This window comes from Gallus gallus, chromosome 6, assembly GCF_016699485.2.
Source record: "Gallus gallus isolate bGalGal1 chromosome 6, bGalGal1.mat.broiler.GRCg7b, whole genome shotgun sequence".
NCBI classification, from domain to species: domain Eukaryota; kingdom Metazoa; phylum Chordata; class Aves; order Galliformes; family Phasianidae; genus Gallus; species Gallus gallus.
The window spans coordinates 1,330,048-1,348,425 of NC_052537.1; the positions used below are offsets into that span (position 1 = coordinate 1,330,048).

General features: G+C 38.2%; 2 protein-coding genes across 18 annotated transcripts in view; one reads left to right on the top strand and one right to left on the bottom strand.

The window, feature by feature from the left end:
- The window catches only part of FAM13C (family with sequence similarity 13 member C), an 87,388-nt gene extending 77,099 nt beyond the window's left edge, over nucleotides 1–10,289 (top strand). For all 14 annotated transcript variants that reach the window (XM_046943205.1, XM_040702579.2, XM_040702581.2 and 11 more), the window contains 4 exons: nucleotides 6,225–6,320; nucleotides 7,500–7,699; nucleotides 8,834–8,935; nucleotides 9,751–10,289. In XM_046943205.1, the coding sequence (XP_046799161.1) occupies nucleotides 6,225–6,320; nucleotides 7,500–7,699; nucleotides 8,834–8,935; nucleotides 9,751–9,874 (522 nt within the window). In that variant the 3' untranslated portion in view covers nucleotides 9,875–10,289. The remainder of the gene's footprint in view (nucleotides 1–6,224; nucleotides 6,321–7,499; nucleotides 7,700–8,833; nucleotides 8,936–9,750) is intronic.
- A 384-nt stretch (nucleotides 10,290–10,673) lies between these two features.
- The window catches only part of PHYHIPL (phytanoyl-CoA 2-hydroxylase interacting protein like), a 52,624-nt gene continuing 44,919 nt past the window's right edge, over nucleotides 10,674–18,378 (bottom strand). For 3 of the 4 annotated variants that reach the window (XM_040702309.2, XM_046942778.1, XM_025151505.3), the window contains exons 3-5: nucleotides 16,164–16,338; nucleotides 15,060–15,177; nucleotides 11,473–12,734 (exon numbers count right to left, since the gene is read on the bottom strand). In XM_040702309.2, coding sequence (XP_040558243.1) covers nucleotides 12,200–12,734; nucleotides 15,060–15,177; nucleotides 16,164–16,338 — 828 coding nt within the window. In that variant the 3' untranslated portion in view covers nucleotides 11,473–12,199. Of the gene's footprint in view, nucleotides 12,735–15,059; nucleotides 15,178–16,163; nucleotides 16,339–18,378 lie in introns of all 4 variants that reach the window. The other variant, NM_001199504.2, reaches the window with a different exon arrangement.

Consider the following 18,378-nt stretch of genomic DNA (forward strand, 5'->3'; position numbering starts at 1 on the left):
TCTCCCAAATGTTTCTGAAGCAGAGAAATTAGGAACATGTGCAAAGTTATTTTGACAGTAAACATCCCCTTTCACCTGAGTAATGCTGAAGACATCTGTTCAGTTGATAGCCCTGCATTAATGTCACGTGGGCAGCACAATCATTCAAGCTGCTTTGCCCTCTGATGTTGATACATTTATTTGTGTTTCTATTGCCTTTGCTACATTCTTGATTACTCTTCTCAGTTTAAGAGAAGATATAATATCCCATGAAATGTACTTGCGTAGCTGGGGATTTAATTATTTCTTCAAATTAATACCTATTTTAAAATTCTGTACTTCCATGCTACTGGCACATTTTAGGATCTGTATAAAGCTGTTCCACAGAACATACTGTCCATAAGAGAGCTTATTTTATTTTATTTTATTTTGTGTTGCTTTATTTCATTTTCCTGTTCCTGCTGTTAAATGATGTTGCTATGCCTGGTGCTGTATAACCAAGATGACAAATTCTGTTCCCAAAGATACCTGAAATCTCAGTGCTGTCAGAAACATCTGGATTCTGGCTGCTGAAAGGAAAAGGGGGAGGATGGGGAGTGGGAGAGAGCCTAAGAGAAGGGAGAAAGAACAAAACACTAAACTGTGCTAGAATATTGTAAGGCTAAGGCCATTTGGGATGGATTTCAATAGCACAAAGTACTCAGCAGAGGTAATTTTTGATTTGTTTTGTTTTCTTGATTCTTAACAACCAGTTACTGTATTAAAATTAGAACTGTGCAAAACTATGTCATACTTCTGTATCTGAGATTTTGAGCTCTGCATAAATGGCTGACATTTTAATTCCTTCTTTTTATAGACTTCTTTTTTTGAAAACGTAAGGAAAAGGGTTTCACAGGCATAACTCCTTTGTAAGAAAACACAAGAGAACAACAAAAGTATGCAGTTCTGCTTGTAGTCTGAAGTCCCAACAGTACAGACTATATAATAATAGTTTTAGTTGTTAAAATGTTGTTATGCAAAGAATGAGATCAGCTGATACCAAAACAGGTGTCAGTGAGGAAATCCTATCTAGAAGAACTCTTGCGAGTACAAGAGTAAGCTTGCTGCAGGTCCCATTCCATTTTTGATTAATTCTGTGCAATGGCAGAGCTGTCATCTAAATTAAATGTCTGCACAAATTAATATTTCTCCTTAAAAAAACAACAACAACAACAAACAAACAAAAACACTCATTTGTACATCTCAACTACTTTTCTTCCTGAAAGATCTATCCTTTTTTAGTAAAGGTGATTGAAAATAGTTATACAAATATACACTGTGATATACATATATCATTAGGTCCTTATTCTTAACATTAAAAGTATTGATTTTCAGTTATGAGTGATTCTGGTCTTTTGGGGCAGACAGGTTTACAGGAACAGTTATGTAAAAATGAATCAAGGATGTCTGCTGGTTAGAAAAAAGATCAAGAGCTTCTCTTAAGCTACATGCAACTTTGGTGTTTCTGCTGTTAATTCAATATGCAATATTTTATTTTGTGTATAGAATTTAGATTCTCTACCAGAATGTCAACTGGACTAATAGTAAGCTAAAGAGTAGCTAAATGTTTAATGCTTTTAGGTTGGTTTTTTGTTTTGTTTTAAAGATTTAACTGCTTGGGACAATGGTAGTGTCTCCATAGAAGGTTGCCTTGTTCTCCCCCAGAACAGAAATGAGAGAACGAGTGTCCTTAAAAAAGACGCAGAGTTGAATGTGACTTGTGAAACTGGGTTTGATAAACATTTCACTGACTGTTGACAACAGGATTCATAGAACACACATTTGTTCATCTTTAGCCCAAAGCTATCAAGTCAATTGGAGGGCTATTTTGTTATTCAGCAATCATCCTAACAAAATACCAGAAAACATGTGAGGAAGGCGGGAGGCACAGGTGTTTATAATCCTAAACCATCCAGTATGTCTAAAGAGTACAAACCACAGAACCTGAATAAATTTCAGACCTATTTCTGTTCATCTTTTCATTAGCTATGAAGCAGTATTTTTATTTAGATAGCATTGAATTTCATGCTGCTATGCACAGCCTATAATCATAAGATGTCCGAGACAATTCTGAAGTTTGCCTTTTCTCATTTTGAAATTATCAGCCATTTTAAGCCCAGCTGAATACAAACCTGTCTTGAGATTGCTAATGAAACGAGCTAATGAAATAAACCCAAATGCTAAATCCTCTTGAGATTGTTTCTCATGTGTAAAATCAATATTAATGATCATTCTCTGTTTCCTGTTAAGCAGTCAGCTGCTTCAGGCTTAATAGTTTTAGAAAGAGTGAATCTTGTATTAATTGCAGAACTATAAATAAGCAATAGAGTTAGCTGTTTTATAATACTCCTAAATTCTAGTTCAGCAGCTCTTCTCTTAATATGAATGACAAATAATTTCAGTGATTAACTCATGCATACCTTTAAGAACAAGAGGGTTTGCTCTATTTTTGCATTCGGAAAACAAGCAAAGAAGTTTATGCTCCTGCTGAACTTAATAGCAGGGGAAGAGCATTACTTCTTCAGGATGTGATGGATTTTTGAAAAGAAATGGCTAATTATTATTTCTCCAATTTGTCAATAAAAAACCTGGTCACTCCCTGCAGAAAGGTATCCCCCTACCCTAGCTCCATCATTCTTTGCATTACTTCATTTCAGTGGAGGAGCTCTGCTCCAAATCTTCCAGCAGTTAACCCTAATTGAAGAGATCTGTTGTGATCTGGCAGATTCTGGAAAATTACACTAGCCTCACATGTTCCTTGCTGTTCCAAACCAGATGAAAATATGAACATGTTAGGAGTACATTTTCTTGGGAAGAGAAAAGGGAGGGAAGGAGAAAAATAGCAGTTAAATAGTGCACTCTGTGCACAACACGCGTATAGTGGTATATCATTACTAACACTGATAAATTACATTGTTGAGAAATCAGCATTTCTCTTTCTACTACCACTGATTTATATTGTGATTTTTGAGCAAAATAAAACACTTCACTTGTGAAACATCACTGCAGAAGAAATTCAGTACTTGCAGAAGTGGTGTTCAGTGCATCAGACCAATGACTGACTGGGGAAGAAGCCCAGGTCTGCTCCCATTGTTAGTTAAGCACTGCATTTTCTGCAACTTTTCCATAGCGGTTCTACAGATGCACGCTATCCAGCTGCAAATTTCTGCTGCTTATTGTCCCCTTTCATTTTAAAAATAGCAGTGTTTTCCAGTATGTTCAGCTTTTGGGGGTTTTAGTCATTGTATCACAATGGTTAGACATTTAGAGATTTCATTGTAAATCTGTCATTCTACTCAGTTAATGTGTTGTGTTTGCATAGCTGAAACTTCCTGTTCATCATCTCTTGCCAGCCAATGGCAGTCATGACTGCCAGATGATGTCCCTGGTGATGGGGAAAAAAGGGAAACATTACTCCTATTTTTAAAAAGGTAGAAAGGAAGACGTGGGAAACTATAGGATGGTAACCCTCATGTCCATGCCTGGGAAGATCATGGAGGAGATCCTCCTGGAAGAGATGTTACAGCACATGTGTGATAAGAAGGTGATCCGAGACAGCCAGCATGGCTTCACCAAGGGCAGACTGTGTGTGACCAATCTGGTGGTCTTCTGTGATGGAGTTATGACATCGATGGACAAAGGAAGGGCAACTGATGTCAAGGTGTTGCACTTGGGTTGGAGCAATCCCAAGTAATGTGCACAGACTGAGAGAAGAGCTCATTGAGAGCAGCCCTGTGGAGAAGGACTTGGGAGTTCTGGTGGATGAAAAGCCACATAGGAGCCAGCATTGTGCTCTTGCACACTGTATTTCTCACCTAAAAACAGTTTTACTTATTATCTTAATAGATTCTGTCTGCTCTCCATTCAGTCTTGAGTGGGGAAATACGCATTTGTGATCCACGTAAGACTTAAGTCATATAAAGTTGCATTCTGTTCTTGCTAAATCATTGCCAAGTCCCATTCAACCTCACTGTGGACAGAAACAGAATTCAGCGCTAATGTTTATTTGGGGAGAACAGATGACTGAACACATACCTGCCTGTATCCTTGTCATGTAATCCTGGCTCACAGTCTTATAAATAACTTTTTAAAACTAGAATATGACAAAAAAGCAAATGGCTTTGGAAAACATCAATCTTCAGAAATGTCTGCTGTATTTTGAGAGTATTCATGGATGGCCTGTAAGTATACCATAGAAAGATGAGTAAATTGAAAATTATATAAGTTCTCTACCAAGTATTTTTGGACTCATGAATTAAACATATTTAGATTAATTTTCCATAATTAACATTTCAAACTAATCTTCATATATAAATTTTACTGCTTTATGAATTGGGGTTATATTTAAAAAAAAATCAAGTAAAAAGGCAAATTTCCACTGGCCCCATCTTTCTCCTCATAAATGGAAGTTGCAGATTTTGATGATAAAGATGGAGCATATATTTCCACATCAGATTTGGCTCATGCATACTGTAGCTGTACTACAACATATGAAAAGTTAGAACATGTATCAGCTGAGAAAGGCTTATAGAGCACCACTGGAGATGAATCTTTCCTTTCTTCTTTCTTTCTTTCCTTCCTTCCTTCCTTCCTTCCTTCCTTCCTTCCTTCCTTCCTTCCTTCCTTCCTTCCTTCCTTCCTTCCTTCCTTCCTTCCTTCCTTCCTTCCTTCCTTCCTTCCCTCCTTCCCTCCTTCCCTCCTTCCTTCCTTCCTTCCTTCCTTCCTTCCTTCCTTCCTTCCTTCCTTCCTTCCTTCCTTCCTTCCTTCCTTCCTTCCTTCCTTCCTTCCTTCCTTCCTTCCTTCCTTCCCTCCTTCCCTCCTTCCCTCCTTCCCTCCTTCCCTCCTTCCTTCCCTCCTTCCCTCCTTCCCTCCTTCCTTCCCTCCTTCCCTCCTTCCTTCCTTCCTTCCTTCCTTCCTTCCTTCCTTCCTTCCTTCCTTCCTTCCTTCCTTCCTTCCTTCCTTCCTTCCTTCCTTCCTTCCTTCCTTTCTTTTTTTTTTTCACAGCAATACTCACTTAAAATATTAAAGTATTTTCAATGTTTTCACTGTAGGAGTGGGGGAGAGTGTGTATAGAAAGGGGTCTGACTAATTACTTTTCCTAGGGAGAATGAGAAAGAAATTGACTTACTAGTGCTGTATGAAGGTGAAAGAGATTTGAAGATCCAAAGAGAGAGAATAATAGAGCATGCTTTGTAGCATATAGCTGAGAGAGAGTATTTCTTCCAAAGGTAGAAGCAGCTCTAGGAGTCTGAGAAAGAAGATGCTAACTGAATAAGGAAAGAGATGGTCAGTCGTGCTAAGGAGCCATAAAAGAATCCTGGATCTGCCAAACAACTCTGACTTCAGGTCACAGGAAGCTCAGAGACAGCCAGGAGTTTAAAGCAGGGAAATGGAATACAGGCAAGATTTTTACCTCTTTTGTTGTTCCTGAAAATAGACAAACAGTCTGCAGACTGTCTGCACAGGTAGATGTTGCCTACTTAAATAATCATGCATCTTAGGGAAGCAAATTTTAATATTTGTGACTAGATCAACAGTTTCCTACAGGAAAGGGCTGGAGATTCTGTGTGGATCCTGGGCACCGGGAACAGCTGGAGAATGAGGTCTGCAAGGCCCAAGCTTAGTGTCAAGCACAGGCTCCACGCCCATTTCAGAGCTGGCAGAGCCCAGGAAAGAGACAGTGTCTTGGGAAGCTCATGTTTATGTTGTTTTAAGACAGGGGGGATGGCAACTTGCAGAGACAGTGAGTGTGCAAGCAGAGAGATTCCAGTAAAACAGAAGAGATACATCTCTGCTTTCAAAGAGCTGTGTGAGTGCAGAAAAAGGATTCTTCATAACGCTTGTACACTAACTGTTGAAGCCTCAAGAATCACTGCTTCAGATGCGCGACGTAGCAACTAATGACATGCCATGCCATTTAACAACTATTATGCCATATCATTATCAAAAGTTGAGTATGCTGGGCTGGGATTACAAGAGAACAATCAGAAGCTCAACCTAGCATGCAAATCTATGCCAAGGTTCCTTTTAGAAATTGTTTTTATGCCTTGCAGTACAGTTCCTGTGAAATACCCTCAGAAGCAAAATAAAAATAAACATCAGGTCATACTTTTCTAATACTTTTCTCAGCTTTACAGGAGCAAATGAAAAATGTACTTATTTATTTTTCATTTTTAGTTTTGGATTTTATTATGATTTTTCCTTAGGTAACTAAACAAGAGAAGAGTCTTATGAAACCTCTTTATGACAGATACAGAATTATCAAGAAACTTCTTGCAACTCCGTCTTTGTTCACAACAATTGTAAGTTGGAAAGAATTCATAGCCACTGTCAAGATAACACGCTAAATGTGTTTGATTTGTGCCTGTACATCAATTTGCCAGCAGTATAACTAGTGCTATTTGAATAATCCGCTCATTAGTTAGAACAGGGTGTTAATATTTCAGTTAGACTAAATAATCTGTAAAATTCATCTTCCAACTGTACTGGAGGTCAATAATACAAGGTTATGGCAGTTGGTTTAGGCAGTTGGTTTGAATCACTGGGCAAGAAATCAAAGGCTGTCATGAGTTTCCTACTACAGTTGATGTAAGCAACATAAAACGAAAATGAAGTGCTATCCTGACATAGATATCTGCTCTATTTATTGCAACAGCTTGTATTAAACATGTGGCACATAAATATCATTTGCACTAATTTTATAACATGTAGAAGTCATGTGACAGCTGGTCTCCCTGTGAGGAGAAATAGTGGAGTCTGGTCATCTTGAAGTTGGCTGGGTTGATTAAAAAAATTACAAACTATTGTCTTGATAGATGTTAATGGAGCTTTAGATTTCTTTGAAAATCCCAGATGAGATCTTTGTACATGTGCTTACAGATCTTTAATTTCAAAATTAACTGAAAGGTCTCTTGTGATACTTATTAGTTTTGCTCCACAGAATTTCATGATTAAGCACCCAATTTAAAAGCCCAGCTTTTCTTTTGAGGATGAAGGAATGTGGGGGGGGAAGACAGCAACATCAGTCTGTTTTGGTAGTTAACATTTGTAGCAATAAAACCGTATGTAAAACCTCTACCTATCTGCAGTGCATATTACAGTCATAATTTCCAGGCATAATAAATGCATTAAATAGTAAATAAGAGGAGTACAATTTCCAGCAGTGCTTGCATAAACACAGAATGTTCTCTAAATCTTCTCAACTTGTAAATGCTTTTGAGTAAACAGAAAATTGATATTTGGAGCTACTCAGAAACAGGTCTGGCTTCTGTCCTGCTGAGTTATGAACAGGACTCAGCAGCTCAGTGAGCCCGAGAGTGCTCAGGAAGAGTTCCCAGTAGACCTGGGTAGAATTTGCAATATATGTGATCTTTTAGTCAATGCATCCAGGAAATTATAGCCCAATTCTTTGTGTTGTCATCTTAGTAATTGTTACATTATTTTGTAAATGACTAATTTGATTATGCTTTATGTTTTACAAGCAGGAAGAAGAAGACTCAGATGAAGACCATTCTCAAAGCAGCCATGAGCTGTCATCTGGTCCAATATCTTGCCTCCCTGTCGATGAGCACCTGTGTTATTCTCAGGAGGAGAGTGAGCCTGCGTATGTCTCACCTCCACATGAAAAGAAAATTTTAAGACAAACAGCCTTATCTATGTCCAATTTACATGAGGCAACCATGTGAGTTTTGTCTTTTTGTCATAGACATTTTAATATGCTTTGTATAGGCTTTGAATTTGAAATGAAGCACAATTTGTAAATGCATGATCCATACTTACTTGATAGGAAAAGAAATATGCGTTACGTGGCCATGAGAAGGCCATTCAGTGTGTGTAAAATAATTTTATTCCTTGCAGAAGTGTATTTACTGGTGTCTGGATGCCCTGAAATGTTAACAGTGCCCTCCTGCTCTCCATTAAAAACAAAACAAAAACATCACAAGATTTGCATTTAAAAATTCCAGGTTGCATGAGACAGCAGGTCTCTAGATACACACAGGCTGTTATCACTCAGCCCTGAAACCTGTTGAAGAATATGCCTTCTAGGAACAGGAATGTTCTCCTAGCCAATAGGATATTTTTCTTGTGTTTTCATTGGTATCTCTGAGATGCAGAAATGAAACTGACTAGGCACTACCAAAACAGAGAGTTAAAAAAAAAAAAAGTCTTCTTTTCCTATGTAATACAACCATGCATGCAGCTCTGTGCTCAAATGTTGTCCTGTATTTCTTCATGTTGTGTTCTTACAAAAAAAATAGGGATATAGCATAACAAAGAAAATTATTACTCTGCTCAAAAAAAACCCAAACCTTATTGTCCAAATAATACCAGCTAAACCATGTCCTTCAAAAATAATAATAATAAAAAAGTTGATTCTGCGTACCATTAGCAGTTCCTCTGAATTATAGTAATATTTAATAACAGCTGCTTTTCAGTGCAGGGCTTGGCTGTGTGACTTTATTCAGGGAGACAATGAATATAAAGAGTTTGCGATGAGCCACTGAGCCCTGTCCATGACTGAGACCACTAACAAGCTTTAATCCTGAAGGCTTTTCTTACCGTGTTGTCCACAGTCTCTACCTTTATTAGAAGAGTGAGACCTAGCACTAGTAAACAGGAAGGAACATAACTGTTTAACCACATATGCTTGTACAACTGCCATATCCATATCTGGTGGGATATGTTGTCATGCCTTGAGGCACTGAGATGAACACCTGCCATGGCCCACAGCAGGGCCTGCCTATTACCCTAAACCACAGCTTTTACAGTCAGTCAAGGCACATGGTGGTTTCATGGTCCTGTCTCTGTTTTACAGGCCTGTTCTGCTTGAACAACTCCGAGAAACAAGAGCAGACAAGAAAAGGCTTCGAAAAGCTTTAAGAGAGTTTGAAGAACAATTCTATAAGCAGACAGGAAGGTAAATAATCAACTTGACAAATGCCCTTCTCCTTTTCCTCTTTGGGTACCCATGTAGATGAAATTGTTTCTATGAGAGCAGGTACTCTTATGTGGGCAGACCAAAGAAGCTGCAGCCTGGGATATGAAGACAACACGGAGGTGCCTGGGCTCTGTGAAGATGACCAGCTCCTTGCTAAGCTCCTCTGGGATGTGGACATTCCTGATTGTCTTCTACATCTGGGATCTTCCCAGAACATGCTTGTAATGGGCATAAACTGTCCAGTGTTTGTTTCACCACAGGATCTTTCCTGAGGCACAGAGAATCTTGCTAATGGTCTTTCTGTAGAAGTCAGTCTTCAGGGACTAAACTGAGCAGTTTGACCATATCTAAAAGGGCAGATATAAAAACTGAAAACACTGTTTCCTTCCTGCAGAAATATTAGATATTTTTCACTCTGTATTTATATTCCTCCTATCATTTAACGCATTTGTTTACTGAAAACTGCAGGGGATATGTGCTGGTAACATTTTTCAAAGTACTGCCTAATAACTTTTCTGCATATTTCAGAATGAAGTAATTACTCTCGCATAGGTGACGATAAAGAAAATTTCCTGGTGTATATGAGAAGTTTGTTAATATTTAAAATCCAATTCCTTTCATTTCTATTAGTTTTTTTTTCTTTCATTCCTGTCATGTTATCTTTAGTCGCCCACTGTTAGGAAAAAATATATATATTTGTGACTCCAACCTCTTTAGTTATTGCAAAATTAATTTTAAAGACTGTTTCTCCTTTCATCCATAAAAGTGACTGTACTTCTGCTTGCTTTTTATAGGAGTCCTCTAAAGGAAGATCGCGTACCAATGGCAGAGGAATACTCGGAATACAAGCACACAAAAGCCAAAATCAGGCTCATAGAGGTTCTCATCAGTAAGCATGATGTTTCCAAAACAATTTGAAATGAATACAATGCAGTGGTATCATTCTCTAGCAAATCAAACAAACAATAAGAAAAAAAACAAAGCGGTAGTTTTACAGGTCTTGGTCAGCTGCACAATTATTTGACACGCTGAGATTTTTTGATGCACTTTACCAATTCTAAAAGCTGGGATGAGGGAGGACAGCAATATATGAGAATATTAAGCACAGGTGAGTAAACTATATATAGTATATATATATATTTTTTTTTCCTTTAAAGCCTTGAAGTGCACTATGAGAATGTTAGAAATTAAAAGGACACTGAAGTATTGTTGACTCTCTGTTTGACCTGTTCCCAGGTTTAAAAAGCGTGAGGAAATGCTCTGCAGGTTATTAGTACATGTTAGAATACACTAATGTACTACATGCTTTTTTTTTTTTTTTTTTTTTTTTAAACAGAATTAACATGCAGTATGATTAAAATTATAACTACTGGTTCTCAGTGTGCTGATTGGTTCACTAGATTAAAAGAAATAAAGTAAGTAAGTTTAAAACAATAAATTCTGTCTCTTAAGACAGAGTTGCCACTTAATTCCAGTAGCTTCAAGGGAAAAAAAAGTGACAGGATTTAGAGGAAGGAGGCATGACTGCCAAAAGGAATTACTGTTTTTTCAGAAATAAGAGAAAGTACTTGGCAAAACAAAAGAGGTAAAGTTTACCAGGAAGAGATTTAGCAAAGGTACTGGATGCCATCCTTTCCATTATAGCTCACAGGACCTGGCTTATGGTACAAAACATTCGGGAACTAGACCAACTCTCTGCTAATTTTTATTTCCATATTGAACTTCTGCACTTTATTTTGCCTGATGCTATAATGTTTGCTTTTCTGATTACCAAAGCTTGTTTAGAAGCATGCACTTTGTACAATGTCAAGTTATTTATTTCCTGTGTTATATAAATTGCCACATATATATAAAGACTAGATTGTTGCATTATGCTAAGATATTTTGGATAGATAAAGTAAAGTAGCTGGTATATAATTGAGTGCCACAGTTATCTGATGAGGAACACTAGACTTCTTGTTTACTATAAAAAAAAGATTATAACGAAGATATTTTTCCATTCAAATTATACAACTTTCTTAACTTTCAGAGCACCAGACTTTGTAATATTGAGGAAAATTTCCCTCTATTTGTGATAAGTCATTAGTGTGAACTGTTAACAGAAAGATTATCAGCATTTTTGTATTAGAAATGAAAAGCAGGGATTCTGGGAAATGCTTAGCCTAGGCATAAAGAAAGGAAGAATGAGAGAAGAAAAAAAGGGATGTGTGTAAGTTGAAACATGTTTTGTGTTTTGGTTTAACTGTCATTTTGTATTGGCCATGTAGTATAAAGAACCTGTTTTATATCTATCTTGGTAAGAAATTTTTCATTTTATAAAGCCTATTATGTACCAACCACGTTTGTATTTATATTGTATGTGATGATGGGGCATGTTTTTGAAGATGTACACATTTTCAAGTAGCTTGGAGGAAAAAGTACGATGACTATAAAAGGACATTTTTATTTCTCAGAGGTTTGTTGTTTCAGTGTACTGATTTAATAATTTGTAACTCAAATTTTATGAATCAGAATGGTCTCCTTCATAAATCTGTTTTAATTAAAGTCATCTAGAGCAACAGGAACAGATACAGAGCTATTTGAAGTTTACAAACTACATCTTTGATAAGGGAAAACGATTTCATGACATATGTATACAATTGATATTAAAACGTAATCTATATATTCTATATGATTGTATAATATTTTATACAACAGTACAAATAAAATATTTTTCTATTATATTTATTATGTCAAGACACAGTTTCTGCTTTCAGTTAGCTAATATAAATAACATAAATAACACTGTCAAACAACACGTTGGAAGTGCTGACATTTCTAGGCTTTGAAATTTAAATCATGCTGCAATTACAACCTTTCATGCTGTTTGGAGTTATCCCAGTATTTGTTCAGTAGTTAAAATGAATGCATATTTAAACACCATTTATAAGCCATTATTTTTATTTTGCTAAAGCAGTTTATATAGGATTTTGTTATGTTTGGCAAGAAACAGAGAACAATTTTTGCAGCATCTAAGTATAAATGGTTGCCAGAGAAAAAAATAATCCAGGACTTCTAATCATTTAAAGCACTGGAGAAACAGAAGGAAAGAGAGGGAGAAGAAATACTAAAAAGGCTACTTGGAGAGTTTGGAGACTCATGTTTGCTCTTGGTGACAGCGGCATGTGCATGCTTCTGACAAAACTGGCTGACTATGGAAATGGACAACAGAGGTTTGAAGGCTCCTAAGGGACGAGGGAAGTTTTAACGTCCAACACTGATATTGCAGGTCTTGCAGCTGGGATCTTTCTTTGCATTTGCAGTAGACAAGCTCATTAGTTGGTGACCAGTAATTTCTGCAACTGTGCCGAGGGAGAGATCCACAGGATCAGTGTAAATTACTTCCAGAATAACATCCTGGGCATGATGGTAAACCATTACTCCATCTTCTTCATCACAGGTCAGAAATTTATTATCTTTTATATTTAGCTGAGGAAGGCGCTGCTTACAGAATTCATCTCCTGGTGATCCGACAGGGGCAATAACAAGAATGACGTAGTGGTAAGCTGTGTACATGCAGTAGAAGTCTCCAAAGTACAAGTTAGTATTTGGGTTGAAGAGTTTTTCAGCTGCAATCTCAAACCTGTATCTTCCATAAGGTGAATCTTGGGGTGGTTTCCCAGTGTTAAACTCAGTGTTGCAGCTAAAGAAGATGCCTTCCAACTTCCCACTGATTGGAGAGCCATGGCTGCCACTGTTATCCTTAACAGAGGGCTGCATAGCATTCCCATGGTGCTCTCTACAAATGGATGACGGGTATTGTTTATTTTGTAACATTACAAGAACGGTAAGTTAGGACTCATTTACTTCACTCTATTTTGCAACAGTACTGAAGAAACACAAAGGAAAATCATTACAACTCTGTGAACTCTGGTTAGTGTCATGATATTAGGATCAAGAAAATCAAGTGAAGCCAGATTCACTCAGGTGGAGTAATTCCTGCTCAAGGAGAAAAAAGCCCTTCTTTTCTGCATTCTCCGTCAGCTGAGAGCTGTGGCTATTAGGCCAGTGCAAAGAATAGCACAAACAAAAAAGCCTCCAAAGCACTGATATCTCTAATCACTGATTTGTTTGTAACAATGTAAGAAAACTCCTAATCAACACAAAAATGCCTCCAAGTCTGATTTTTGTTGTTGTTGTTATTTCTAACTTCCTCAGAAGCATATCTTAATTTGATTCGGATTTCAAAAGACTTTCTCGGCCATTTCAATAATTATTGTCTCAAGCCCTATTTCACAAGATGGTGGTTGTTGGTTTTTTTGGGGGGAAGGGAGGGTGAGAGGGGAGTGGGGTACAATTGGTATGTTACAACTGAAATGAATGCAAAAGGGAAATAAATTATCAGCTTGAATAACCAGGATCTCTGCGTCAGCAAAAGGCTTGCAGTTTCATTTCTGTGGCAAGATACTGACATCCAGTGGCCAGTTACGCTATTTATAGGTCACTCGTCTCAGGGATCTGAGATGTTTGGTTGTGCTTCAGCTCAAGTCAGCAGCAGCAGCATGATACATTAAAAACAAAAACAAAACAAAACAAAAAAACCCTACATTTAGGGGTTGCTGCTTTAGCATAGCAAGAGTTGTTTGTTAGCTATTGCTACTACTTGAGCTACTCCATAAGATTTTTAAATCTTGTTTAATAGTTATGAAATGACAGAGACAGGAATGGTGTAACAGTCCTTTGATTAGGGTTTATAACACAACATTCAGAAGGTCTAGCCTAGTACATTTCTGATCAAAGACTGTTGTTGGACAGTTACAGGTATCCTAGCTTCATACTCACCTAGCAAAAGCCAGCCTCTTGTCTCTAACTCACTAATAGAAGGAGAACAAATTTTGTCTTTCCTTGTATTAAACTAGCAATTTTCAAAGCTGTATGAACACAAAATTATGTGATACGCAAAAGCACTATGATACGCAGCTGAAAGTAAAATTATATGAGAATCAGAAACAGCACAGGCCTTTTCTATTTTGTGGTATCTAGTTCAGTATGTCAGCAAAGATATAGTAGGTCCTCAAAGACCTGAAATTGCAAGTCATTCTCTATCTCCATGGAGTTAGCAGCTCTATCACTATGTGCAACAAAGTAATTCCTAGGAGCAAACTTCACGCTCTCCAACATAGGAGACAATCCTGGAGTCCCCTTCATACTCATGGCTACAAATCTGGAACATTTCCAAGGGTGGTGTCTACTCTTTCAAGGTGTACATACTGGGTATTTTAGTTCTGTACAGTATGACACACACACATGTATATACAGCTGGAATTACGTGGCACAAAAGCAGCCCCAGTATCTTAATATACGCCAAAGAATCATCAGTATTGAAACGGGTTGTCATGTTGTTTACCTCTCATCCACGTTCATCTAACAGCAGATTACTGCTGTGTGATGGCTGTTCCTGCTCAGCCAGTACACGAGCTTTGACTCCTTCCATTGAAAAGTATTTTCTACTGTAACGATGATTCTGCTTGTGCGTGCAAAATCACACTGTGTCTCCATGCAGGAATAAGGGACCTATCTCCAGCTATCCCCTGTTTTTCATTCCAACTGAGGAACAGTAATTTCAAATTGTCTAAACATCCCTCCTCCCCAAGTAAGCATGATCTGTAAATTATGGTTTGGATTTCAGAGCCCCATTTAATCCATCTGGGCATAAAAATGTATTCAGAGAGCAAGAATGTCAGGTGTTTGTCTACACATAGGAGTACATATCTAACTATACTTACAATTCCTACTCTAACACAGCTCACCCTAAATTTCTTAATACAAGAGCAGAACTTGGTTTTTAAATGCTCTGCTATGAAAACACAGGGACTTCAGCAAGGGTGGAGACCCTGCAAATACTCACTTAAGTTTCTGCTCTAAACCACAAGGTTTTACTTCCTAATTTAAGTGCTGAGCCAGGCAGGGTGGAAAAAACGAGTTACCTTTTATTTTTTCCCTTCCGAACAGGCAACGTAGTGCACAGACATTCTGCTCCAGCTTTAGCACAGCTGCTTCCATTTACAAATTTTCATTACTACTTTAAGTTGCCAAACAATTTTGCATATGTTTACATTCTTACCTGATATAATCGAAGTATTCTTTGTGCTGATTCCGATAAAATACAGACAGTTTAAGCATACGGCCTGCAATCACTTCAGCTTTTTCCAAAAGCTGTGTTAAGTGAACTTTTGAATAATCTAAGAAGAAAAGACAATCTGCTAGTATGAGAGAGGAAAAAAAACCACAGGGCTCTCCAAAAACTGCAGACATAATTGGGAATTGAGCATTAGTAACATACATTGTGTAGCAGCTATAGATAACTATCAAGTCCAGCACTATTTTCCAGCAGCAGGAAGAGACAAATGGCAGGAGCATGCATGCTTGATCCTCACTACGAATACCTTGCAAGCCTCTAGTCACTTTCAACTGGGGTTTATCTGTGTTAGAGGGAATATGTATCTGGGAAATGCAGAGGATTTGAGAATTGCCCTCATTTCACACAGAATTGTTTGATGATCTGTTTCCTGCAGTGTACATGGTTGTGAACCAATTAATAGTCATTTAACTAAAAAATGGTTGCTTAGGGCGCAGCCTCAACTGCATCTCAACCAACACAGACTTCACAGAGAGCTTGTGTCAGCTCTCAACTTTCATGCAGGCAGACATGTTTGTACTGGGCGGCCATCATCCAACAGAGGGCACATATAGATCAATGACAGGCTAAAGGTATGTGTACAAGTCCTCAACACAGGTTAGTAATGGTGCTCAAGCTCTGGAGCATGCAGAGAAATGGGAGCAGAATGTCTTGAACAATCTGCCTGTAAGCAAGTTGCCATTGTCTTTTCTCCAAAAAGGCTTGTAGCCAGCAAGAGGCACACAAATGGCCCTGCTCCACTTTGGTTGACCAGCCTCCTTGCTTTGGGAGAAGCAATGGTACCAAGTACAGCACTTCAAAGCATCTAAGCTATTGCAGAACAAAGGGACACTGCAGCTTCCTTCTTTCTCTCATTAATACACCAAACCTGAGCGCACACAGAGCCTAAAGCAACCATTCCAGTTTCCAAGTGTAAATATTATAAGCTCACCAGGCTACATCATACTGGTAGATGGCTAATCCATTCATGCAGCAAAGCTAGCCTTAATTGCATATGTCCTATGGTGTATGTTTTCTCAGCAACATTACCTGCTGTGCAAAACTCAATGATTTCACTCCACTCAGAAACAACATAATCGCCATCAACTTGCTTCGACGCAGTCTGCACTGCTACTGTGTATTCTGTTCTTGGGCTCAAGAACCAGTGCCCGCGGACTGTCATAGGCAAAGGAACAGCTTTGGCCACCAATTTAGTGGGTACATCCTGATGGGAACAAGAAAACAAAACAACACAAAAAAGTCAGCACAGCAACCAAGCCAACAGACCATGCCTTTGTCATCTTCCTAAAATAATCTCTTCTGTATAAATACTAGCTACATCTCACAGTCCATTAGTGCTGCAAAGTTAACAGGATGGCCTAGAGCAATGGTCTAAGCTCTGCTTAAGTATGCAAGCAGAGCATAAGGACATCCTAAATTAAAGAGCTTCTTGTGCTCACATTGCCAAGCTTTTCTTTCAGTCAGTGTAATCAAACAGAATTCCTGCTCTCATTGATCAGTCCACCTATATTGCTGTTGTTGGTATCTTCCAACTTCCACAGAGAAAAATCAAACACACTGCAGGATAACTTTGTGCATTCTACGTATTTCAAATTAACCTTACATACAGAGAATGGCAGAAACAAACCAAACAGATGCTCTGTGTTCACTATCGCACCTCTTGCTCCTTCCTGCATTTCAGATTTTTGTTTTGCTCTGTCAGCGCATGGCATGATAGAGCAACACAGAAGTACAGTTGCTTGTTGAAACAGTTTCTGCAGCACTGAAGCCTGCAGCTCAGACCACCAAGAGAAAGAACAAATTATGCCTACTGACTATTTGTCAGCCACCACAGAACAGGAAGATGGCCGGCTGCCATGTGACAAGTAAACATTTTAGATAACATGCGTAACTTTCCACATAAATGCTAGTCAATAGTTGTCCACCTACAAATACTAGTACAGTAGGTCTTTAAGGAAAACAAAAAAGGAATAGAAAGAGACTGTTCATGATCTGTAAAAACAAAACCTGAAAGATTTATTTTTGCTTGTTTTCTAGTACAGAAAAAATATCTTTCTTTTACATTTTTTTCTTCAGCTTCTGTAGTAAGAAACTGTAAAGCTAGCATCTTACAGTATTACAAGAACTGAAACATGATAGAGAAGTGTAAGGATTATGTTATTTTGATTTCTTTCTGTTTTAATTCTCAAAAGAAGATACATCTTGGAGGAAATTCTCTTTGCAAAGAACTCAGATCTGTAAAGTGAAATAAATGTTAAAAAAAAAAACAGAGGGAAAAAGAAATAAAAATCCCAGAGTTATATTTAAAGTTACCACCCTCAAACTATATTGTAAAACCATCCCAACGGACTGCATCTACCAATGCTAATGCAGTCAGCAGATGCTACAGTTAACAGTCATTATTCTTCTTGTCGCCTTTTCTTTGGCTGCCATAAAAACCACCTCCACCTGAAGTCTATTGTCTGTGCTTGTAACACAGTGGTAGTTTAATTTTGTCAATGTTCAAACAACATTAAAGCCTTACCACTGCCATGCCTCAAAGCCCTGCCTCCCATCTGTGCATCAAGAAGCTCTTCCAACTGCACCAGAAGAAGCCAGACCACAGTATTACTTACAGAGGTTTCTCTCATGCATGGCTGGGTGGGGAGAATAGGATGGGATGTAGGGGGAGCACAGGCGGAAGGAAGGAATTTGCTGTTAATAACATTGTTATTCCTCTTTCTAGTTTGTTATTCATTTTATAAGCAAAACTTAGAAAGTTCTCTGGGCATTCTCCGTGTCTTCCTTTCATCTCTTTTCTGTTTGTAGAATCATAGAGTATCCTGCATTAGAAGGAACCCACAGGGACTACTGAATGCAACTCCTGGTTCCACAGAGGACCACCCAAAATTCAAGCCCTGTGTCTAAGAGCACTGTTCAAATGTTCCTTGAACTTGGGGTACGTGGTGCTGTGACCACTGCCGTGTGGATCCTGTTCCACAGATCCCGTTCCACAGTGCTGCTCTCCAGCCTCTCCAGTTCCCTCGGAAGGCCTCTCTACCCTTAAGAGAGTCAACAGCTCCTCCCAATTTAGCGTCATCTGCAAACTTAGTATAACTTCAATTCCTGCATACAAGTCACTAATGAAAACTTTAAAGAAAACTGGCCCTAAAATGGAGCCCTGTAGAACACCACCAGTGACTGGCCACCAGCATGATGTAACCTCATTTGCTATAACCCTTTGAGCCTGACCCATCATCCAATT